Source organism: Triticum urartu, chromosome 5A (assembly GCF_056163025.1).
Source record: "Triticum urartu cultivar PI428250 chromosome 5A, HENAU_Tu73, whole genome shotgun sequence".
Taxonomy (NCBI): domain Eukaryota; kingdom Viridiplantae; phylum Streptophyta; class Magnoliopsida; order Poales; family Poaceae; genus Triticum; species Triticum urartu.
The window spans coordinates 576,687,882-576,713,968 of record NC_141877.1 but is presented as its reverse complement, the minus strand read 5'-3'; the positions used below and the strand labels follow the sequence as shown (position 1 = coordinate 576,713,968).

Here is a 26,087-nt window from a genome sequence, read left to right as displayed (position 1 = left end):
TTTTCAAATGTACACCAAACTCGTAACTCGAATATTCTCCTCCACGATCAGATCGTAGAAACTTTATTTTCTTGTTATGATGATTTTCCACTTCACTCTGAAATTCTTTGAACTTCTCAAATGTTTCAGACTTATGTTTCATTAAGTAGATATAACCATATCTGCTTAAATCATCTGTGAAGGTGAGAAAATAACGATATCCGCCACGAGCCTCAATATTCATCGGACCACATACATCTGTATGTATGATTTCCAACAAATCTGTTGCTCTCTCCATAGTACCGGAGAACGGTGTTTTAGTCATCTTGCCCATGAGGCACGGTTCGCAAGTACCAAGTGATTCATAATCAAGTGGTTCCAAAAGTCCGTCAGTATGGAGTTTCTTCATGCGCTTTACACCGATATGACCTAAACGGCAGTGCCACAAATAAGTTGCACCATCATTATCAACTCTGCATCTTTTGGCTTCAACATTATGAATATGTGTATTACTACTATCGAGATTCAATAAGAATAGACCACTCTTCAAGGGTGCATGACCATAAAAGATATTACTCATATAAATAGAACAACCATTATTCTCTGATTTAAATGAATAACCGTCTCGCATTAAACAAGATCCAGATATAATGTTCATGCTCAACGCTGGCACCAAATAACAATTATTTAGGTCTAATATTAATCCCGAAGGTAGATGTAGAGGTAGCGTGCCGACCGCGATCACATCGACTTTGGAACCGTTTCCCACGCGCATCATCACCTCGTCCTTTGCCAGTGCCCGCTTATTCCGTAGTCCCTGTTTCGAGTTGCAAATATTAGCAACAGAACCAGTATCAAATACCCAGGTACTACTGCGAGCTCTAGTAAGGTACACATCAATAACATGTATATCACATATACCTTTGTTCACCTTGCCATCCTTCTTATCCGCCAAATACTTGGGGCAGTTCCGCTTCCAGTGACCAGTCTGCTTGCAGTAGAAGCACTCAGTTTCAGGCTTAGGTCCAGACTTGGGTTTCTTCTCCTGAGCAGCAACTTGCTTGCTGTTCTTCTTGAAGTTCCCCTTTTTCTTCCCTTTGCCCTTTTTCTTGAAACTAGTGGTCTTGTTAACCATCAACACTTGATGCTCCTTCTTGATTTCTACCTCCGCAACTTTCAGCATTGCGAAGAGCTCGGGAATAGTCTTGTTCATCCCTTGCATATTATAGTTCATCACGAAGCTCTTGTAGCTTTGGTGGCAGTGATTGGAGAATTCTGTCAATGACGCAATCATCTGGAAGATTAACTCCCAATTGAATCAAGTGATTATTATACCCAGACATTTTGAGTATATGCTCACTGACAGAACTGTTCTCCTCCATCTTGCAGCTATAGAACTTATTGGAGACTTCATATCTCTCAATCCGGGCATTTGCTTGAAATATTAACTTCAACTCCTGGAACATCTCATATGCTCCATGACGTTCAAAACGTCGTTGAAGTCCCGATTCTAAGCCGTAAAGCATGGCACACTGAACTATCAAGTAGTCATCAGCTTTGCTCTGCCAGACGTTCATAACATCTAGTGTTGCTCCAGCAGCAGGCCTGGCACCGAGCGGTGCTTCCAGAACGTAATTCTTCTGAGCAGCAATGAGGATAATCCTCAAGTTACGGACCCAGTCCGTGTAATTGCTACCATCATCTTTCAACTTTGCTTTCTCAAGGAACGCATTAAAATTCAACGGAACAACAGCACGAGCCATCTATCTACAATCAACATAAACAAGCAAGATACTATCAGGTACTAAGTTCATGATAAGTTTAAGTTCAATTAATCAAATTACTTAAGAACTCCCACTTAGATAGACATCCCTCTAATCTTCTAAGTGATTACGTGATCCAAATCAACTAAACCATAACCGATCATCACGTCAGATGGAGTAGTTTTCAATGGTGAACATCGTTATGTTGATCATATCTACTATATGATTCACGCTCGACCTTCCGGTCTCCGTGTTCCGAGGCCATATCTGCATATGCTAGGCTCGTCAAGTTTAACCTGAGTATTCTGCGTGTGCAAAACTGGCTTGCACCCGTTGTAGATGGACGTAGAGCTTATCACACCCGATCATCACGTGGTGTCTGGGCACGACAAACTTTGGCAATGGTGCATACTCAGGGACAACACTTCTTGATAATTTAGTGAGAGATCATCTTATAATGCTACCGTCAATCAAAGCAAGATAAGATGCATAAAAAAGATAAACATCACATGCAATCAATATAAGTGATATGATATGGCCATCATCATCTTGTGCTTGTGATCTCCATCTCCGAAGCACCGTCATGATTACCATCGTCACCGGCGCGACACCTTGATCTCCATCGTAGCATCGTTGTCGTCTCGCCAATCTTATGCTTCCACGACTATCACTACCGTTTAGTAATAAAGTAAAGCATTACATCGTGATTGCATTGCATACAATAAAGCGACAACCATATGTCTCCTGCCAGTTGCCGATAACTCGGTTACAAAACATGATCATCTCAATAAAAATCATGCCTTGACCATATCACATCACAACATGCCCTGCAAAAACAAGTTAGACGTCCTCTACTTTGTTGTTGCAAGTTTTGTGTGGCTGCTACGGGCTTAAGCAAGAACCAATCTCGCCTACGCATCAAAACCACAACGATAGTTTGTCAAATAGACTCCGTTTTAACCTTCGCAAGGACCGGGCGTAGCCATACTTGGTTCAACTAAAGTTGGAGAGACAGTCGCCCGCAAGCCATCTATGTGCAAAGCATGTCGAGGGAACCGGTCTCGCGTAAGCGTACGTGTAAGGTTGGTCCGGGTCGTCTCGTCCAACAATACCGCCGAACCAAAGTATGACATGCTGGTAGGCAGTATGACTTGTATCGTCCACAACTTACTTGTGTTCTACTCGTGCAAATAACATCAAACCATAAAACCTAGGCTCGGATGCCACTGTTGGGGAACGTAGTAATTTCAAAAAATTTCCTACGCACACGCAAGATCATGGTGATGCATAGCAACGAGGGGAGAGTATGATCTACGTACCCTTGTAGATCGCAACGGATGCGTTGACACAACGTAGAGGAAGTAGTCGTACGTCTTCTTTCCGATCCGACCGATCCAAGCACCGTTACTCCGGCACCTCCGAGTTCTTAGCACACATACAGCTCGATGACGATCCCCGGGCTCCGATCCAGCAAAGCTTCGGGGAGGAGTTCCGTCAGCACAACGGCGTGGTGACGATCTTGATGTATTACCGACGCAGGGCTTCGCCTAAGCACTACAATGATATGATCGAGGTGGAATATGGTGGCAGGGGGCACCGCACACGGCTAAGGAACGATCTCAATGATCAACTTGTGTGTCTTGAGGTGCCCCCTGCCTCCGTATATAAAGGAGCCAAGGGGGAGAGGTGCGTCGGCCAGGAGGAGGGCGCAGGAGGAGTCCTACTCCTACCGGGAGTAGGACTCCCCCCCCCCAATTCCTATTCCAACTAGGATTCCCAAGGGGGAAAGAGGGAGAGGGGTGGCCGGCCACCTCTCCTAGTCCTAATAGGACTAGGGGAGGGGGGAGGCGCGCAGCCCTTATGGGCAGCCCTTTCACCTTTCCACTAAGGCCCATATGATTCCCGGGGGGTTCCGGTAACCTCCCGGTACTCCGGTAAAATCCCGATTTCACCCGGAACACTTCCGATGTCCAAACATAGGCTTCCAATATATCAATCTTTATGTCTCGACCATTTCGAGACTCCTCGTCATGTCCGTGATCACATCCTGGACTCCGAACAACCTTCGATACATCAAAATGCATAAACTCATAATAACTGTCATTGTAACGTTAAGCGTGCGGACCCTACGGTTCGAGAACAATGTAGACATGACCGAGACACGTCTCCGGTCAATAACCAATAGCGGGAACTGGATGCCCATATTGGCTCCTACATATTCTACGAAGATCTTTATCGGTCAGACCGCATAACAACATATGTTGTTCCCTTTGTCATCGGTATGTTACTTGCCCGAGATTCGATCGTCGGTATCCAATACCTAGTTCAATCTCGTTACCGGCAAGTCTCTTTACTCGTTCCGTAATACATCATCTCACAACTACCATATTAGTTGTAATGCTTGCAAGGCTTATGTGATGTGCATTACCGAGAGGGCCCAGAGATACCTCTCCTACAATCGGAGTGACAAAACCTAATCTCGAAATACGCCAACCCAACATGTACCATTGGAGACACCTGTAGTACTCCTTTATAATCACCCAGTTACGTTGTGACGTTTGGTAGCACCCAAAGTGTTCCTCCGGTAAACGGGAGTTGCATAATCTCATAGTTATAGGAACATGTATAAGTCATGAAGAAAGCAATAGCAACATACTAAACGATCGGGTGCTAAGCTAATGGAATGGGTCATGTCAATCAGATCATTCAACTAATGATGTGACCTCGTTAATCAAATAACAACTCATTGTTCATGGTTAGGAAACATAACCATCTTTGATTAACGAGCTAGTCAAGTAGAGGCATACTAGTGACATTTTGTTTGTCTATGTATTCACACATGTATTATGTTTCCGGTTAATACAATTCTAGCATGAATAATAAACATTTATCATGATTATAAGGAAATAAATAATAACTTTATTATTGCCTCTAGGGCATATTTCCTTCATAAATTTTCCTTGAGCCTCTCCATCCTTCAACAGAGCAGACAAGCCATCAGCCACAAACAGGAACAAAAACGGGGATAGGGGGTCACCTTGCCGAAGCCCACGCGACGGTGCGAACGAATCCAAGAGGGTTCCATTAAATTTTACAGAATATCTCACTGAGGTGACAAGTGATATCCCGGTCCACCAGAGTTCAAGTCCTGGTGCTTGCATTATTTCTGAATTTATTTCAGGATTTCCAGTGATGCGCTTTCAGTGGAGAAGACGTTTCCGTCGATGACGAGTCGTCTAAGATGACTTCGTAAATCAAGATGATATGTTGGCTCGGTCTCAAAAGAGTAACAGTGAAATGCTAGATCACCACATGCAGAGTGGATGGTGCAGCTATTAACATGAATAGAACGAAAAGAGGGGTTGAGATGTGTCATGGTGCTAAATCTGACAAAATGAATGGACCTAGCTACTAATATAATCCGAGTGACAATAATCCAACTGACGGATGAATCGACTGAGGGAATTTTTTCGGTTGTTGCCCACTTCAACTGGTAGGCCACCCCGTTGCTGACGTTGCCTTGGGTCGTAACACGTGCAGGTTTGGGCCTCCCTAGGCCCTAGCTGGGTCTTATGTAGTCGTGGGACTACCTGGTGGGAAATAACCTCGTCGAGCCACTTTTTTTCTGCAAAATCATTTGAGATTTTCCCTTAAAAGAAGTGATGTGTCATCAGCTCTTTTATGGTCCGCAAAAATCATAGTTTAAACACTTAAGGTTCTTTCATTGACATCATGTATGCCCGAAAATTTGTGCACATAATCCTTTTTTAGGGATATATGTGCACATAACCTAATATAAGGTTTCCCTAACAAAACAACTATGCCACAAAGCATGCATAACTCTACGACAACTGTAGGAGACGTTTTCGCTGACTTGGGCTGGAGCTTGTGGGCAAATAGTAATAAGTTGCTTATTGAGAAGGTTATTTGTCTCGTGCTACTGCCACTGTGTTTAAATTATTGGTTTTTATGCAGCAATGTTGGCAGCTTTCTAACCAATGGGGCGGAATTTTGCTTGATGCCATGATTGATCGTTCTTCCATTTTCTTTTCATATTTTGGGCATGTTTGTGTTGTCGGCTCATTAGACAACTTTTTTTTTTGCTTTTGGACTTCTGTTTTGCTTGTTGCTTTATCTATAAACCTGGATGAGATCTTGTTTCGATAACTCTACTAAAACTCAATTTACAACTATAACAATTGTAAAGTAGGTGCATAGCTCTGACAGGTTTGATTTCAGTCAAAACCATACACGCTATATTCAAATACTTGACTTTTGTTTCGATGGTCATTAGCTTTTTTCAGCATTTCCCATGCCAAATGCATCCTTTCGGCATCATGGCCCAAAGGTTGGCACCCAAGTCTTTGGTCAAATTGGTTTGGTTATCCAGTTCTTAAGTAGGGTACGGTACACTCAAACACCAATGCTGTGACATGAGCGCTTAGGCCTTACAAAATTTATTGCGAAGGTTGAATATTGGTACCAAACTCTTAGATAATCACCTGAACGATTTTGGTTGTGTTTGACATTTCGGTGGATTTCTTTAAGAGTGGCACTTCCGCTCTTGTGCCAAACACAACCTAAGTTAACACATCGCCACTCTCTGGATAAGCAAACTGAATTACAAGGGCATGAACACTCACGAAGAAAGGTAAAGTTGCCACGAGAAAACAACCACCTTGTCGTGTTGTTTGGAGAGACGGTGATACCAAAGATGAAGGTCGTCGCAGTATGGATGTCCCTGTCCCTAAAAGTCTTGCATTTCGTGCATCCCAGATCTTTCAAAGAATAGCCATTTCCAGTAGGATGTAACTCAAAGTAGAGTGTTCGACTCCAAGGGCAATACACAGTCCTATAGATCACCGAAGGTGGGGGTGGGGATGATGCCGATGTGTTGCCAAATCCTCATGGTATCTTCTATGTCGTTGGAGCATCTCGTGCAGTACTTATTTATCATTTGGCTGCTAAACACTTTCCCCAATTTTAGTGAGTAGTTCAGCAACGGAAAACATAGGTTGGATCATGCCAGCTGTCAATAAACAGCCCTTGACAAAATGCTGCAAGAACTGTAAACTCCCCGTTTTTCTAAAAAAAAAGAAATGGAAGAAGATTGAGCAGAACCACAATAGCAAATGTATCACCAAAAGCAGCACCAACACCAACTAAGAAAAAGCAGCAGCAGCAACAGAGATGCCATAGAAACCAAACAATCCATTCAAAGGATACAGTCATACATAGGAGCACATGATATGATACAGTTGATTCAACTGGCCGCATAATTTATTTATCCTTTTTTTTAACGGAAGGCATGAGCACTACTACAGTACTACTACGATCACTCGATTAGCGATGAAAAAAAGCTTATGTACAATCACAGCACAAGGTATAGATTCCTCCCTTGTGCCCGCGCCCCTACGGACGTACGTGCCCTGGAATTTACACGTACGTACGGACACCGCCGGTTCACCGGCGCATCAGGCCGGGGCGAAGCGGTCCATGAGCATGCACACCGTGTCCTCGGAGTTGGCGAGGACGGCGCTGGTCCTCCTCCTCCTCTCCTGGATCTGCACGCCGCCCTTCTTCACGGCCTCCACCTCGAGCAGGGCGTCGCCCTGGTGTCGCCGGCCGACGACCTCGGCCTCTGCCTCTGCCGCCGGCGCCGCCTCCCGGCCGAACTTGGCGAACCAGACGCCGACCACCCCAGCCATGGCTAGGTCCACACTCTTCTTGGATTCTCTAACTCTTGGGTCTGCTACGCACACACTCGATGGAAAAGAAGGCTGTTGAGCTTGATTAGCTTCTTCTCTTTCACTGCTTGGATGAGTGGGCGTTCCTTTAACTCTGGGTGCCCGGCTCTACTTATACAGCTCGCAGGTGTGAAGGAAGGCACCGGCTATTGGCATGCACTCGCGAGCTGCCTGCCACTGCCGGTGGGAAAAGTGGAGGAAACTGCGCGCGGGGCGGAACGGTAGGCGCCTCCTCGGGCCGGTGTTTTGTTTGGGTGCCGCCGAGTGGCGGGCGAGCGGCCACAGCTCATCGGCTTTGTCCGTTGCGGCGCAGGCCCATGCCGTGCCGTGCATTTGCCATGTGACGCACGGCGCGGCGCGACGCGCGATCGGAGGCCAAGCTAATGAACGTGAGGCTGCCGTCGCGCGCGCGGTGGAGAGGGGATATCCTCGCGCGTACCATTGATTCGGCGCGCGGGCGGATCCGGGGAGAGATGCCGCTGCCAGGATGCTGCGCGCGCGGTGACTATTGACTGCCCTGGGGCGGGTGCAAGTGCAGCGGCCGGCGACGCGGACCATCGCCCTCACGTACGTGCTCACCGCGCCCCGTGCCCGCATGGTTCTGCCATCCAGGTTCGCCGCACCACCCGGACGTAGCATTTGATCCGGGGAATCGAAGAATCTGAGCAAGGTTTATGCTCCGGATCGCGGACCGCGCCAGAGGTCGAACGTTTTGCGAGGTGCAGGAGCAACTGGAACGTTGAGGTTCAGAGAAAACGTTCAGTATGCATGGGCAGGTGATGTTCAGAGAAAACGTTCAGTATGCATGGCAACAATTTTGAAGCAAAATATCTCGGCGAAGAGAGATATTTCGCTACTACTTCAGCCGCCCGAGTGGTGGTAATGAATTACATCTCCCCTCCCACTTGGCTGCACCGTCTCGATCGATCGTACTCGTACCCACGAAAACGAACTTTTTTCCCATCCAGGGACCATCATGAAAACGGACCTGACTGGAGAAGAGATAGGCGTTGATTTGTACTGTAACAGAGACATTCAGAAGGCGCCGAACTTGATAATTCAGCAGGCTACAGCAATCACGAAAGACACTTTAGTTGCACCGCATCTAGCTAGAGCTGAGGAACGTGTTGCTACATGTTCAAGCGCTCGGTGCAATCTACTGACCGAAGCAATCGACCAGGATGGACAAGAAGGCGTCCTCCCGGACGAGCACCGGCGACGACGGCGAGCCAGCGCCGGCAGCCTGATCCCTGGCCGGCCAAGCCGTGGCACCATCAGGTGTTGGCGTTCCATTTCCGTCGCCGGACCCGGACGGCCGAGCTACGTGGCCGGCTTCTTGTGCGCCGGGAGAAGCCGTGGGTCTGAACGGCCCCCCCGTTCTCCTCATGGCCCGGATCCTGTCCACCTCCACCGTCCAAATATCTATCAGGCTCGACATGGGTCGGCCGCGGCTTGCAGGGAACAGACAACTGAGCCGAGCTACAAGAGAGACAGAGAGTGACAAGCTGAATGCGAGGATCGATCGGGGAGATCTTCAGTGCGAGTGGGCAGCAAGAGCGATGCGATTTTATAGAGGCTGCATGTGCTGATAAAAATAGGCAACGATGGACCAATCGAGGAGCTCTGCGGAGGCGCCATGGCCTGGAATGGCTCTTGGAGTCTGCTGGAACCAGGGGATACTTGGTGCTTCAGCACACAGGATCGCAGCTTTGTCACTTTTTTTAGAGGAATGTTCTTGTCGCTCTGGAAGCGCGCGCCCACGGGAGCGGGAGGAGGTCGCCGCTTGAGAATACGTGTTTGTTTCTGATTGATTGATGGTGGGCGCAGCGGGCCAGCGGGGCCAGGCCGTTGGGCATTACCGTGGGTGGAGTCGCGGCGGTACCGTGGGCTATCTGACTGCGACAACTACGGAAGTATATCGGGGGGACCGTTCTGCTGTTGCCATCGCTCCTGCTGCTGAAATTGACTCTCGCTGCCTCCTCATGTCTCTGCTTACGAACGCCAACTCTGTCTAGAATCTTTCTACAAGGCGGTAATTTCTTGTAACTGTGTGAATTATGCTGTTCTCTGTGCAGTTTTTGTGGTGCCTTCATGTTCCAAGCTGAAGCCGAGCTAGCCAACCATGGCAGGTCCTACTGGTGTGGTAGTCTGGTAGCACGTTTATCAGGCTAGCTGATGACTGCTTTTTCTGGTATTTGTACTGATCGACTGCTAGTAGTACAAACTTACCACAAGTTGGCAAGGTTCTCTTTTTTGAATGAGATTTTTATGATCCATCCAAGCTGATATATTCTCCTTTGAGAAAAAAGACACCCAAAAAATATCTTATATCTGTCAATTATCAAGGAGAAAATACATGGTACAATGAAAAGACAACAAGACATCAAATGACCACTAAAATATAAAATTAGGTCAAAAACATACTACCTGGCTTGTTCCTTCGTTGTATGTTGTCCGCTGGAGGTTGAAAAATGCATTGGATCAACAGTAAGTGAAAGGGGCACCTGCAAACGCCTTTGGCATACCATGCTTTGTAGGCCACAATAACCACTCATCACTAATAAAACGCTATCTAGTAACCACTGAAGATACATTGGTTGGGGCATCACCCCAGTAGCGAGGGCTTGCAATTCTTCGCCATCAGTCCAGAGTTTGGAAAAACTGGGCCATGACGCATAACAACTCGAAAAAGAGGTCGAATTCACCGCATCACGAGCCAACTCACTACTCGTTTGATTCACGCACAGGTTGGCAAGATCTAAAGGGAGCCAACAGATTTAGGCAACACTTACCCTCACAAGCCCCTTCGTCGTTGTATTATAAGGCGGTGTCGAGGTAGGGAGTGTTAGAAAGACCTTATTCCAATGCGCCATCACTGCCACTACCTTGTCCATGCCACCGGAGAACCGGGACGGCATGACCTAAGCGAAACAACTAAGAACCTACTAGCAGCGAGAACAACGAAAGGGGCGGGTCCCCATGCCTCTGGTTGTTGTCGAACCGTGGACAGAAGAAAGGAGGGGAACCAAGGCAACGGCGTTGAGGAGACCTTGGTGGCGGCCAATGTTTAGCCCAACCTAAACATACCAAGACAAGTCTGGCCCAAAACATTAAGACATAGTCTTTTCCCTTGATGTAATTAAATTTATGAAATGATTAAAAATATGTAAAGCATATTGATATGTGTATTGTATTTGATGCATTTTTATTTGTTTTATTGAATTTTAAAAATGTTTAAATAAATTTTAAGCAAATTGATATATGTATTGTGCATATGCATTTTTCAGGTTTCGAGTCGAGCTTCGGGCGTAAAATAGGAACTCAAGCCTGGCCTACCAGTTGGGCTCGATCCGAACTACCCATGCCCACATTTAGTTCACACGTAAAACTTAGAGTTAAGTCTATATACTAGTTGAGAGTATCGAGAGGTCGACTAAAGTAGGGTTGAATAGGAAACTACAGATATTAATCGTAACTTTTTAATTTTAGGTTAATGTGAATAAAGTAGGTTCTCTAAGTGTGCAACTAGATGAACACAATAAGCGTGGCAAACAAGCTCAAAGCAAAGGAAGCTAGGAAAAAACTAATTTAGTATGCCAGCAAGCATAGAAAGCAAGTAAAGGTACGGGAAAGGTTTAACCACCTAATTTAGCAAGCTAACAAGCATAGAAAGCAAGTAAGGGACAGGAAAGGATTAACCACAAGTGAGTCGAGGACGTGGATTTATCCCCTAGTTCACACTCTTTGGTGACTGCTAATTTCTATTGCAGCGGTGCCGAAGCCAAAGCTCCGGAACCACGAGTACGGATTTAAAAAAAGGTGTTTACATGCCCACATAAGAATCAAATAAAAGGCAAGGGTTTGCAATGTTTCCAAGCACACGATCCAAAAAAACTCTTTTCCTCCTTTGGCATCAAGACACCAACATGGGTAAAAAGCAATGCTAACGCAAAGACCTAAACGGTGGGAGAGGCGCTATCTACATCATCATGCTCGTCATTGAAGTTGTATTTGAGACATGGGCTGGAGCATTCAGTAGCCCAACTGCTAATGTCCTCTCGCCTAGGTGGTGCTGGCCCTCCTGAGTTGTGTGCCTTGACTGGCTTTGATCTCTCCACAACTACTTGCCCATATTAATGTCTCTGACATGGCGCTCATAAGTGGACTTGCATGTGTTGAATATATTGTTAAAACTACGAATGAGCATATTTTTCTCCTTCTTGCAAAACAAAGAAGACACCATATTCTGAGCAAAATCAGAGGGGTCGCCTTCGCAGCAGAAGCGACACCTCTAACAGAAGTATGTACCTCCTTAGTGCCAGTAGCTGCCCTAGCAGATGGCTTAGTAGACTTCATAGTGGGTTTCTTGGGCTCCTTTCCAGTTTATTGTCGTTGGGTTGGAAGGGAAAATTTGCCCGGTTTTTTATGATACCGTTGAAAGTAACTGTAAACTCAGAATTTCTAAGGTATTTAAAAAAAGGTCATGAATTTGATAAAAATTCATGATTTTTTTTGAATTTTTAAAAAATCATGAATTTGTAAAAATGTTTGCGATATTGAAAATGTTCACGAATTTGAAAAGAAGTTCGCGAGCTCGAAACAAGTTCATGCACGGATTTGGAAAAAAGTTTGCGAATTTCCAAAATTTAATGCATTTCAAAAAAATCATGGATTTAAAATATACTCCCAGCTTTTAAAACTTGCTTGCGGATTTTCAAAATATTCACGAATTCGAAAACAGTTTTGCAAATTTAAAAAAACATGAATTTGAAAAAGGAACAGAATAAAACAGAAAATAAGAGAAAAAGAACTTTAAAAGACCTAACATAAACTGGCCAAAATAGAGTTTCAAAATACATAAAACCTGGCCCAGAAAACTGAGGGAACCTTCTAGAAGGTTCGAGGTTCCCGAAATTGAAATGTGACAAGAAAGAAAAAAATTGAGCATGTGGTGGGAATAAGTAAATGGGCCAAGGCGCAAGGTCGGAAGGGTTGTGCTTTTTATACCCAAACAGTAGAAAGCGATACCTTAAGCGCCGAATAGAGAAATGACTAGTTAAAAGGCCAGATAAGTGATCAAGGGCCTTGCAAATGTCACTCCCATCTCTCGTGGTCACAGGTGGTGCACTCCATTTGTGACACTTCAAGATGAGAGCTTAATGCTTTTTTCGTTCGTTCATTTTTTAGATGTTTTATCTTTTAAACCGTGCATTCAACTGCTTGTCGTTGTATCTCTTCCATCAAGATCTTTGAAACTAGATCCCATGTTACTAGATTTTTGGACGGGCTTCTTTTCCCCCAAAAAAGACTAACCCAAAAATAAAAAATCCAAAAACTGAAAGAAAAAGACCAAAAAGAGCATAAACCAAAAAAACCGAAAAAAGTGATAGCCGAAAAAACAAAGCCGGAAGGATATCTAAGCTTTTCACTTTTTTGAAAGCTCATGTGTGATTTTTTTCACTTTTCGAGAAGCACAACTGTGCTTCACCGTAAAACACAATTGTGCTTTTCACTTTCTAAGAAGCACAACTGTGGTGCATGTGAAAGCAAAGTTGTGGTTTTCACTATTTCGAGAAGCACAAATGCGGGGAGCACGTTTGTGCTTTTTCGTCAAGCATAATCGTGTCTTTTTTCCCGCATGTCTGTTGGGTTCCCCTCATAGGGGGTGCCTGCTGAATAGGGTTTGGCTTTTGCTGCAAGCCTCTCCTATTGACTCTTGTTTTTCCTTTGCTTTTTTTTGAGACAATCCCGCGAAGCTTTTATTTAACTCGTCACAATGTTTACAGGGACGAAAGAAAGATCACCCGGGTTGCCTAACCACACACGGCGGCCGACCCCAAGTGAGAGAGCATACTTCGCTAAATTGTGAGCCTCGACATTCGAGCTCCTAAATTCATGGCTAAAAGAACAAATAGCAAAAAACTTGGAACGATCTACAATCTCCCTAATGATAGCACCATAGGCCGCTGCACTCCCCTGTTTGATGTCATCAATAACATTTTTGCAGTCCGAGGCCACCGAGATCCTGTGCTCGTAGAGGTCGTCCGCTAAAGCGAGTGACTCCCGAACTGCCAAGGCCTCAAGCGTCGTGGGATCGTCTAAACCCTGGAAGGTAATCGTGGACGTGCCCAAGAATACTCCATGCCGGTCCCTACACACCGCTGAAACCGCGCCGATCGGTCTATTTGTCATCAACGCAGCGTCGACGTTGATCTTGCAGGTTCCCTCCCGGGGTGGCACCCACTGGCTCAAGCGCGGCTGCTTAGCTTTAGGGCTTCCATGTGATTGAGCTAGGACTTGGAGATCTTTGACTCTTGTTTTTCCTTTGCTGGTAGCCTGAACCCTGCAAGCTATTATGGGCCGATTATAAGATTTCGAGAAGCAAAAAAAAGAAGAAGGATAGGAGCTTTTTTCTCTAGCTAGAGGGACGTTCATCTCGCCTCAAGAAGACTCTGTAGTGTCTCAGTTTGCTAATTGTTGTGTTTGTTAGTTTCTTCGTATGTTTGCTTTCGTTTTTTTGTTCATAATTCTTTCATATACAAAAATATTTAACCATACGATCACATGTTAAATAAAGTTTATAAAATATGAATAATTGCTCATGTAATTTTGCAGACTGCTCATACCATTCAAAAAAAGTCTCTGTCATTTAAAAAATGTTCACACATTTAAATATACGTTAATGACATTTTCTCAAAATGGTCATGAAAATGTAAAAAAATTGTTCCTTTAACATGTAAAAAATGTTAGTGCCATTCAAAAATTGTTCATAACATTTAAAAATGTACACACATTTAAAAAATCATGAGCATTTCAAAAATTGGTCAACTTGTGTCTAAAAATGTCCATTTTTGTCTAAACATGTTTGACATGTATTCACATAAATTTTTGTAGTCTATATTATAAAATATTCAACGTGCATCTACTATCTAGAAAATTTATCAACTTGTGTACGAGAAAAAAATGCTCATTGTGTATTTTGAAAAAGTCCACATGTTTTTTTTAAATACAAAAATAAACGAATAGAAAAAGGAACTAAAAACCAAAAGAATCTGAGGAAAATCGATGTAGAAAAACACAGGAAAAAGGAAAAAAATGCATCGAACTTTCCCAAAACTGGATGGAAGGTTCATGTATCACTCACAGGCCCGGCCCCGAGGGGGGGCAGGGGGGGCGACCGCCCCGGGCCCCCCGAATCCAGGGGCCCCTCCCCAGATAGCCTGTGGGCTTGCGCTAGGAAAATCATGGGCCGTGGTCATGCGTGGACGCCGGCAGACGACGTATTGAGGCCTTCCTATTCCTTTTCTATTTTTGCGATTCGTTTCCTACTTTCCTCCACGTTCCATCACGTAGCCATCCTGAAATCATGCGGCATACCTAATTCCAAGTTTCCAACTTGCATACACCGCCGCCGTCACTTCGCAAAAAATCAAGGAGGTTAGATGCGTTGAAGCAGCCGTCCTGTTCGCGATAAGAACTTGCGTCCCTGCTCATTTTCTTCAAATTCCGTTCCTAATTCTGATCAGCAGTACTTGGTCTCGTCGATTTCTATTCCGGGGCCTCCCAATCGCTCGAGTGTCTAGCCAGTATTCAGAACGCGCTTTGCGCTCTCACCTTGGGCACTGGTCAAGCACACGCACATCATCACCGATCCGTCGAGCTCTAGAGCTAGACGCGAACGAGTACAAATCGCTGAATGCCCGATCGCCGATGCCGACTCATCCAAGGTATATTATAAATTTGCCTTTTTCTGAATTATTAAAGATTATAAATTTCACATTGCCAGATGGTATAATGCTATGGAGATTTTTGAGCATGTCACTAAATTTATTTGTTATCCTAATGTTTGTATTATATTGCATCTTATTTATAGTGCATCTGACGGTGGCATCAGTTGAAAGACGAAGCTTTTCAAAGTTAAAATTATCAAAGAACTATTTGAGGTCAAGAATGACTAATGAGAATTTTAATGGCTTGGTATCAATGTGCGTCAAGAAGAAATTATTGGAAGAGATTGACATGAACCTCATCAGAATTGAGTTTGCATAAAAAATGATATAATTTTTTAAGGTAATATGTATAATTTCTGCATATGTATTTTTTTGGATGCATTCAAGTGTTCATATGTAAATTTTCATATATAAATATAATCATTATTATTGTATGTTGTTTATACTAGGGGTCCCGAAATTTAGTTTCGCCCCGGGCCCCCAAAATCTCGGGACCGGCCCTGATCACTCATGCACAACTTCTATTGGGTTAGCCCACTCGAACAAACTCTACAAGTCAGCGGTAAGCGAGACATAGGATTTGCGAGTGTACAACTCACCTGTAGTAAACCATTTTCTTGTAAAAAACGGCCTTCTCTACTTCGACGGCCGAGCCAAGGAACCAGCCTAGCTGGTTGGGCTGTTCAAATCCATACCGACTCATTTCTTTCATACAATTCGAAAAATAAATTTTGTTTGAAAACATAGTATAAAAGTATCACGGTGCAAACGCGAAAGAAATCAAAAGGCCTTGTGAACAATTTCTCACGGACCGTTGTCGCATCTAAGCTGACTACACAAAGCAAACACAACATAGCATAGTGTAAATTATATGGGTTGTGACTAGATCTAGGTTGACTAAGACTTACCAAGTCTCAGTCAAGTGACATAGTTTATAAAAAGAAAAAAAAACTGAAAAGAATTTTTTTGTACGAATCTCCATACAAGATCAAAGGAATATAGCATCAACTGAGGCATAACGAAGTCTCAGTCGACTGAGACATAGCATTCCTGAATTACATGTTTGGAATGTAGCACCCTCAGATCATCTCCCAAAGATCAAACTCCACACAAGTAAGTTTCTTGATCATCCCAAAAATCATTTTCATCAACAATTTTCGAAGCATCAGTTTTTGTCCTAGCTATTTCATCATTTCTGTCGCCCTCTTCATTTTCTCCAGCCCTACCTACCTCGAATCGCTGAGTTTGCCCCCTTCCCTTTCCACACCCATCTCCGTGAGCAGTCAAAGCCCCCCTTTGCAACATGTAAGCTCCTTGTTCTAGCGCCACTCTTCATCTTCAGATTGCAGACATGTCTATTGCGCAACTTTCAAACAACCCATCAAATTGCAGCTAGCCCAAAGAAAATCACCAAAGCATGTACGAACAATTACACAATTCACAATGTCATTCGCCGAAGACCCCCACATCGGCTTGATTGAGCCGAGGCTCCGTGACTTTCATCAAGCCTAAGATGGAGGTCGTACATCGGTTGTGCCCCACGTCAAATGACCATCTTAGAGCATCTCCAATAACAGCCCTATTACGGTCTAACTGTTTTAGGGCTTTTGGACCCAAAAATAACATCCAATAGTTTCCCTAATTGCAATAGTTTGCAAAAAAATAAAATGAAATCCTAATTAGCCCAAAAAAATGTCATGGTTCCGTCAACCACAACCAATATCTCTCCCGTGTCGTCGTCGCCCCCCCCACTGAATCCGACCAAATCTCAGCCGCACCACCCCACCACCCGGATCCGCCGCCCCCTTCTCCGATTGGCCGCACAACAACCACCGCCGCCACCGCATCTATTGTCGCGCGCACCATCGATTTCTATACGCCATCACGCCGCACCATTGGATGGAGCCAAAACATGTGAAGGACCAGGCTGGCTACCGCAACATTCAGCCGCGGCCATCCGGTCGCTTTGGCGTTGAACTTCAGTGCGACGGCCGACCGTACTGTCTAGGCACCTTCAAGACAACAGTCATAGCCACGCGTGCCTACGACATCGCTATTTGGAGGCCCGGCCAGCCGCGGCCATCTGGTCGCTTTGGTGTTGAATTTCAATGTGACGGCCGATCGTACTGTCTAGGTGCCTTCAAAACGGCGGTCATAGCCACGCGCGCCTACGACATCGCCATTTGGAGGCTCGGCCGGCTGCTGCACGAGGTGATCTTCCCGAAGTAGTTTGCGTATCAATTTTAGAAAAAAGAGTTTCAATGTTTTTGATGCCCTATTTTAGAGTAGCTATTTGAGACACTCATTTTGTCATGCCCTACAAAGCACCCTTTTATGCCCTAGATTTACACCAAGCGCTTTTGGCCGTCCTAAAATAGGGCTGTTGGAGATGCTCCGAGTGACTCGTCCGTCTTCCATTCTTTCAAGAGGTCTCTTCTTTCAATGTATACGGCTTCTCCACAGCGGACTCGTCATGGGAGTGACCTCTCGATCCCCTATTCAGTCCGCGAGATTTCTCAAAATTCCCCATTCTTTTTTCTTGATCATGTTTCACAGATGCACCACACGACCACACCCATGTATGCTGCCAGAAGACAAAACCACGTAGTACGAACCCACAAACAAGCCGGCCAACCCACTCGATTCCAGGTTTTCACCGTTTTCAAGCCAAACATCAAGCTCACTCTCTCACTGAACATACTGAAATGAAATTCAGTCGTCACAGCCATTAATGATCAATGGTTAGCAGAGTGAAATTAACCCAAAAGGAAAGAAAGAAGAAGAAAGAAAGAAAGAAAGAAAGAAAGAAAGAAAGAAGAAGAAGAAGAAGAAGAAGAAGAAGAAGAAGATCTTTTTTCACAGGTATTTCAGGCTCAGTTCTTCCGGGTGCTCCATGCCCCAGTCGTGCCTCCCAAGCGATATCTCCAGGTTGGGCGCGAAGGTGTCGTCCGCGAGCAGCTCGAAGCTTGCAAGAGATGGGGACGAGCTCGCAGGGCTTGAACAGTAGTTCCCAGAGACTGCCCCCTCCACGCCCCCATGTACCCCCAGCGGCAGGTGACCGGCCGCCTCCTCTTTAGCTTCCTATTCACCATAAAACAATGCAAATGCAAATGTCAGCACTATACAGAACAAATACAGTACATACATATGAAGCTGTCTGATTTACTGATATACTATAAGCCAAGACTTTGCATTCTTCAAAAATTAATTTGTGTTTCATTCGAGGGATCACGCACATTATGAATGGTAATTTTACCATGGAGAAAAGAAGACGATGAATGGTAATTTCCGTGGAGGAACAGTGGACCACAGTACATGTGCACATCAGTTTTATGGCCCACGTAAATAGTTAGTGCTCAGAAGTCCAAAAGAGGTTCAACAGAAGCGATCGATGTCACACATATATGTGGCCTGCTGGAATCAATAGGGGTACGTACGTACGTACTCCGTACTGCGGCCTTTTCATTTATTTATGCCTGTGATCTCACACGTAGTAGATGCGTGCGTGCGTACCTGAGGAGTATCTTGGAGCGCTGCTGAGTAATCAAGCTTCTGACACCGGTGCAATGGGTCAACAATGGCGACGCCTTTCTCGAGCGCCACTGCTGCGTAGTCAGCTCTCCTGTAGTCGAGAAATTAAGGGCGCCCTTGTCATTGAATGCAGGACGTATGTACGAGTAAATGGAATCAGAAATGCAGGAGATACCAGTACTGCAGGAGCCGCGGGCACAGCCCGCATAAATAACAGGGAACAGAAGGTTAATTAGCATCTATGTGGACGTGGACCTACTTATGCGATGGTTTTCCCTTTCAGTTTCAGAAATATTTCAGCAACAACCGAAATCATTATAATTCAGTGTATTCAGTGATTTCGGTTTGCATTTCGGCCAAAGGGCCAGAACATTCACTTGAATTTAACCAAAAATTGTATATTTAAATTCATGTGTACTACTGAAATTACCGAAAGACGGTGAACCTCATCAACATCTCAGTGAAAGTGAAAACCACCGGTGCATGTCTGAAGTCATTAAACTTTACTTCTCTATATCGAGCAGTGGGGCGTAATGTGTTCTTAACCCATCCCTGTAACATATGCAGGTGTAAATCATTGCAGATCGACACGCACGAACACCCTCCCATGTCTCGTTTGTAGCGTTGCCCGACGACTGTTGAATCTGTGATCAACGCACAGCGACGGCGTTGGGGCGTTGCCCCGTACACGGGGACACATCCTTGTCCCTACGCCACGCACATGCCGAGCTAACAAGACACGGACAAGCTGGAAAACGCAAGCTGACTTCAACCGATCCATGCATGCATGCACCAGCAAACCGGCCAAAAACACAGGAGCCCCAGCGCCCTTGTTCGCGAGCGGCACCACCTCCCGTTCCATATCTACGCATGCATGCATGCACCGATCGAGGCACACACCCGCAGATCGGTTAGTCATGATGGCGTCGACGACCAGAGAAGCTGTCGATCGATGGAGGAGAGGGGTGGGAGATTTGAGGGGTGGATCATCGTCAGGGCCGGCACCCGGCAGAGCATTATTATTAGGATTACGAGTGGAGTGGGCGAGGACAAGGGGAAGCGTGCTCCGTGCATGGGCTGCGTGGGAAGACAACGGGAAGGCGCCGATCGGCAGGGGACACAGCGGCTACAGCGAGAACGCTGGTTGTCGCCGCTTCAGAACAAACAAAGGAAAGGAAAAGAGGCACTGTTGTCGCCGCTCAGTTCATCGCGCGCTCGCCACTGCTGCTCTGGATTTTATCAGCAAGCTATAGGGGATCAAGAGTGGAAAGATCTGGGGTTGTACAGGATGGAGGTGGTGGGGGAGTTCAACATGGGCGCCTATGTCCTAACAAGAACCATCATCATTATTGGTTAACTGCAGAAATTAGGTGAGTGCTTCTGGTCTGTGCTCTACTGTGTTGCCTGTGGCAATCAGCTATAGGAACTTGCTGAATTAGGTTGCAATCAGCTACAGTGTCAGTTTCAAGATTGCTCTAAGGTTAGCATAATACAGTACCAAGTTTTAATGATATAGCAGACGGCAAGCCCTGATTAATGCCGTGTTTTAGTCTATAGCTGGCCCGTCAGCTAAATAGTACTTCTCCATCCAATAATGTAGTGCATACCTTTTTTTCAAGTCAAACTTAGCAAAATTTGACCAATTAAGTTTACAGAGAAAAATATGTCTTTTTCTCTTTAAAAAATAAACGGATAATACTCCTCCAGTTCAGAAAATCACGACGTTTTATACATACTCCCCCTGTCCCCAAATATATGGCGCATAAACCCAGTCAAAAAGTCAATCCTTTCTGAGTATGACCAAATATCTAGAAGAAAAATATCAACACCTACAATATTGAATAAATAGATTATGAAAATATATCTAATGGTGGATATACTGATATTATTTATCTTAATATTTTTGTATATATATTTGTTCAAACTTAGAAATCATTAACTCTTTGACTGAATTTTTATGCCATCTATTTTGGGACGGAGGTAGTAGTTAGCATAAAGAATATAAAGTTTTCTCTATCAATATTTTCCCAAAAAGAATTGGATCATGACATTTGTGCATAAGTTGGGTCAAATGTTTTTAAACTTTGACCAACCATATTTTCCAAACTGATTAGATTCGATCGATGGAAATTATATGTACATTTTAATCTTGAAAATTAATTTTGTAATTAGTTTATTGTCGAATTTAATATTATACAGTAGTAGAGATTCATTGTCAAATTTACATTTCAGACACTATACATATCAAATTCAAAAATGCCGGCCTTTTAAAGACCGGAGAGAGTAGCAATTTGTCTTAATATATGAAAGGTGTAACCACCACATCCTTCTTGTGTCTTAGGTTCACCCAAAACAATATTTTAAGTAATGCATGATAGCCCATACTATTAATTAAATATAGCACTGCACACACTGCTGTCCTTATGTCGTAGCCATAATATAATTTTAAATTCCCCACAAAAAAATAAATTTGTAAATAATAGGTACAAGATATGCCAGTTATATATTGACAGCAGGATATGCCTGTTATCTGAACTCCAACTTTTTTTGAACTGAACTCAATACATTTTGTTGTGAATTGTGATGTTAAAGATGCATGCAGGCGACAGCAGGCTTACACTACTCCAACTGGTTAACATGTACGGAAACAAGGTCATTAGTTCTACTCATATTTTATCAGGGCAGTTGCTAATACACTTGGTGAACCCTTCTGTCAGGGTCCTGTCGATTTCTACAAAATAATTAACAGATAAAATTAGTTTTTTATGGCTACCATAATTTGTGCAGAAAAATAGTCGGACATGTAAGCACATTTCATGCGCATGTTGTCCTTTTTCCATTGTAAGTAGTATCTACATAGATTAGTCATCCCAAAAAAACTAGCCCACCGATCTAAGAGTAGATAAATTGTGATGCACCGCTTAAATACATAGGAGTAACCTTTAATTCAGTGAATGGAAAACAAACCAACAGATGGCCAATTTTATAATCATGTGTGTATTCAACATTTTCTAAAAAATGCAAAAAAGATGAAGTGCAAACGCATCGATCAATGTTAGTTTGAAATCCTTGAGCTTAATCATTGAGTACTTGCAAAGAAACAGGTTCAAAGAAACGCCCAGAGGCACATAAATTTGCATTAGAAACGAAGCTTAGAAGAAGGAGAAAATTAGCATTATTAGAAACGGAGTGTAAAGCCCACGGATAAAAGCAAACGGGACAGATTAATAAGTGATGTTTGTGGACATCCAGACATACCTCGGGGGGATGGGTGGAGGAGGAGGCGACGGTACCAGCGCCACCAGTGGAGCCGCTGCAGCTGCTGCGGCTCCTGTAGCTGACGCACAGAGGAAATGCGCAGCGGAACTAGTCGTCGGGGCAGGCGGCGCAGATGCCGCGGCTGCCGCAGGCGCGCCGCAGAAGCCAGCCATGTCGACATCACAAGCAGGCAGCGTCGCCACCACTCCACCACCGCCACCGCCACCACATCCTCTTCCTCCTCCTGCGTCCACCACCACCATCTGCCGCTCGCCTGCGAAACCATCCACCCATCGACCGATCACCACCGGTCACTCATTCCACGGCATGGAATTTAACAGGACGGCCGCGTCGGCCGTGTCTGTATCCGCCTTGTACTTGGCAATGGCGAGGACGAATGCGGGGGGAGATTAAAGCTGCGTGTGTGTGTACCTGCGGCGATGTGCGACGATCTGTCTGTGCCCTTCACCGTCCTATACATCTGCAGATTTGACCCAAGGGGAACAGGTAGATAAATCAGGTGCTAATTTGTACTGGTAAGTGTGTTTATAATGAGTACATATGCAAAGTGAAGGTGGTGAAATTAAGCAGCTATGAATATCGTAGAGCTAGCTAGCTAGCTAGATAGATAGATGCTGTTTGTTTGTCACGTAGTACTTGACCGGGGACAAAGTACATTTGTAGTTTACCAATAGTAAGAACACCCACACATGTAGTACAAGTGATGAAAGGAAAAACAAAAGGAGGCCATCATGCGCACAAGATTCGCCATGTTTTCTTGCCTTGCTGCATGCATGGCGCGCGCGGTAGCTTCTCTCCTATTCCCCATCTTTTTTTTAACATTTTTTTCGCTCTTGCGCACGCACGGACTACGTACCTGCAGGTGGCTCTTGACGTGCGCCAGCGTCAGATCCTTGACGTTCATCAGCTCCAGCACCGACTTCGGCGTCGCTCCTGCCGGGGACAAGATAGTGAGCTGGGGTCAACGGCGAGCTCGCCGGAATTGAGCGGACATGGCTTAACGCCTTGGTCAACTTAGACAAAAGGAATGGATATAGTCCAGCGCGCACGTGAGTGAGAGGGCTGAGCTTACTCTCGTGGCCGCCGAGGAGCTGGACGGCGTGCATGAACCGCGCGTGGAGCGCGGTGGTCCACCGCATCCGCGGCGCCCGGACGCTCCTCTTCGAGCCGCCGGGCTGCGAGGCCCTGCCGGCGGCCGCGCGCTTGAACGCGCATCCCTGCGGCGCCTGCGGGTGGCCGTGGCGGCCGGCGTCGGCGCGCATCGTCGAGGTCCCGAGCCCCAGGCTCAGGCCCGGGGGATCGGCGCCGGAGCTAGGGTTTGCAAAGAACCCTACTTCGCCGGTTCCCTCCGCGTCGGCTGGTTCCGTCGACCTCAGCGGCTTCCCCACAGCTGCAGGTGGGCCGGAGGAAGCCGTCGAGGAGCCGGCCGGCGGGCTTATCCGGAGGGAGAGACTGGGCAGGTTCCTTTGCAACATTGCAATGTCGAACCCGACGACAGCTCAATGATCAAACGGGATACCGCAGAGCCAGGCGCGCCGCTACTTTCTACTCCTAGATCACAAGCGATCGTGTGATGGCTTCTTCGGACTATAAGAGGGCCACGGCCATGGATCGAGAGGGAGTTAATTTCCACCAGAGGCGATCGAGGAAGAAGAAGAAGAAGAAGAGGAAAGAAGAGGGAAAAGGAGGTGAGGAGAGAGAGGGAGATGGCAAAAGGCGGGACAGTGGAACAGTCACTGAGAAAGAGAGAGCCGAGGGGGGAGGAGAGGTGGGGGTGGTGGATTTGAGCAAAAGTGGAAGCGGTGAAAAGGAGTGCGGGTGAGCGGGCGAGTGACAAGGGAGGGGAAAAGGAGGGGCTTGGAGGCTGGGGGGCAGTGATGAGGGGAGGGAAAAGATGTGGTGATTAGGTCATGAGTGGTTTATGATTTGGTCGCCCTTGGGAATGCCGCTTAAAGAGAGAGAGAGAGAGAGAGAGAGAGAGAGAGAGAGAGAGGAGTGTGTAGGGGTACGTGAACTTTTTAGAGGGCAGGGTGTATAGGCCGAAGGTACTGGTACTTTGAAGGCCATAATGGAGGTACAGTTGCTGTTCCTGGTCTTCATGTGCAAGCTGACAAGTAAACGTATATACTATACACGGTGGTATTTCAATGCGGTCAAGATCTACACACTTCAAATCCTTCATGTGTACGGTGGTACGCTTTCTTGCAGATAAATGCCGTCAGTTATTTATGTATTTCTACGGAATCTCATCGGAGGACGAGGAGCTCCCACATTACATTAAGAAGAAGAGACTTGGTTGGGTTTATAAGGAAAATCAGATGCCGGAACCAAACAAAGCACCGCTAATAAAGGAAAACACACCCACACTTTTCTATCAAGGCACATCGTCCGAACCTCAGTTATTATTCTATACTGATCCATGTGACCTTTGTATGCGAGATGTCAAGGTTTGTGAGCATGGACACAAAAAGCTTCCATGGAACAATAATCCTGCCCATGCAAAATTTTACCGGCAATAGGAATGGTGACGAGGAGTTCTTTGGTCCAAAATACAGTTCTTTTGGGAAAGCGACATAATTTTCAAGATGGTATTTTGACCATATATTTCCTTTGCAAATCATAAAGCACTACATTGGAGATGTGGTGATTAGGTCCAAGATGTTACCTCACCTAAAAACGATTGTACAAGTATTAAATTATATTTCAGTATGGAAATAACAATGTGTAGCAAATTACTAAAACTACTACTCCTTCCGTTCCAACTTACTCGTCGCAGAAATGGATATATATAGAACTAAAATACATCTAGATACATCAATATCTGCGACAAGTAATTCGGAACGGAGGGAGTACATTGGAGCAAATTTATAGAAAAACCATCGCTTTTGGGATGAGTTGTTTCAAAACATCACCAATTTATCGATTATTGGGTTTTAACAAAAAAAAAACGATGACTCAGCCCCATGGTCCATCCTGACTAGGTGCCATGCACGTCAACCCGTTAGGTACGACTATGCTAGCTAGCTTCGCCCGCTCTATTCCTTCCGCCGTCATTCCAAGATCATTAGGCCTCCACGCATGGCCAACACATTGACGCCTACTATATAACTTTATTTTTATAGACTTAGTTGGGCCTCTAAGCGCAGAGTTTTGTAGCATAGTAGTAAATCTTTTTTAAGTGAATGACCTAACATTTATCAAGGATGACGATGGTTCTCTCTCAAACAATCCTGCAATCAAATACAAATAGTCTCTTGTGTCCCCAACATACCCAATATTCGGCAAAGAGGTGATGATAGATGTGTAATATGGATGGTAGAAATAACAAAAGTGTGTGAAAACGGTGTCTCAATGCTTAGCAACAAGGCCTATGGTCCATACTTTCACTAATGCAATCTCTCAAGATCATTAATATAATTGAATCACATAACAATCCCTCAAAGTGCGACGAAAAACACTCCAAAGACTTTATTTCTATCGAAGAAAATAGGATAAAATTTTGTAGGTAGTAAACCACCTCAAAGTTGTGTTTCCAATCAATTTTATGAACCACCCCAAAGTGTCACAGATAGTTCTAGAGATCATACTATGACAACATCATATAATACGCATCAATCAACTATAATGTCACCTAGATACTGCAATATCATCATGAGTATCCGCGAGTGAGACATGCATCAAGTGATCTCAAATCCAAAATATTCAATCCAACATAAAGAAACCTCAAAGAGCAAGACTTAATTCACCACGAAAATAAAAGAGGTAGGTGAACATCATGTGATCCAATTATATTGATAAAGCTCATGATACATCAAGATCGTGTCAAATCAAGAACACGAGAGAAAGAGAGAGAGAGAGATCAAACACATAGCTACTGATACAAACCCTCAGCCCCGAGGATGAACTACTCACGCATCACCATGGAGTCAGTAAAGATGATGAAGATGGCCTCTGTGATGGCTTCCCCATCCGGCAAGGTACCGAGAGTTCGCTTCAGAATAGAGGCTTGCAACGGCGGAGTAAAAGTTCTAGCTTACTTTTCGGGGGTTTCTGAATAT

General features: G+C 45.0%; 2 protein-coding genes across 2 annotated transcripts; both read right to left on the bottom strand.

Annotated features, from left to right (window-relative positions):
- Positions 1 to 6,933: 6,933 nt before the first annotated feature.
- On the bottom strand, positions 6,934 to 7,738 carry LOC125510750 (uncharacterized). Its single transcript, XM_048676006.2, has one exon. The coding sequence runs from the start codon at positions 7,448 to 7,450 to the stop codon at positions 7,217 to 7,219; it is 234 nt and encodes a 77-aa protein (XP_048531963.1). The 5' UTR covers positions 7,451 to 7,738; the 3' UTR covers positions 6,934 to 7,216.
- Positions 7,739 to 17,925: 10,187 nt separating this feature from the next.
- On the bottom strand, positions 17,926 to 23,894 carry LOC125510751 (uncharacterized). Its single transcript, XM_048676007.2, has 6 exons — positions 23,102 to 23,894; positions 22,886 to 22,962; positions 22,441 to 22,489; positions 22,009 to 22,282; positions 18,733 to 18,841; positions 17,926 to 18,300 (listed from the first exon to the last, which is right to left on the bottom strand). The coding sequence occupies exons 1-6, from the start codon at positions 23,502 to 23,504 to the stop codon at positions 18,076 to 18,078; spliced, it is 1,137 nt and encodes a 378-aa protein (XP_048531964.2). The 5' UTR covers positions 23,505 to 23,894; the 3' UTR covers positions 17,926 to 18,075.
- Positions 23,895 to 26,087: the final 2,193 nt, after the last annotated feature.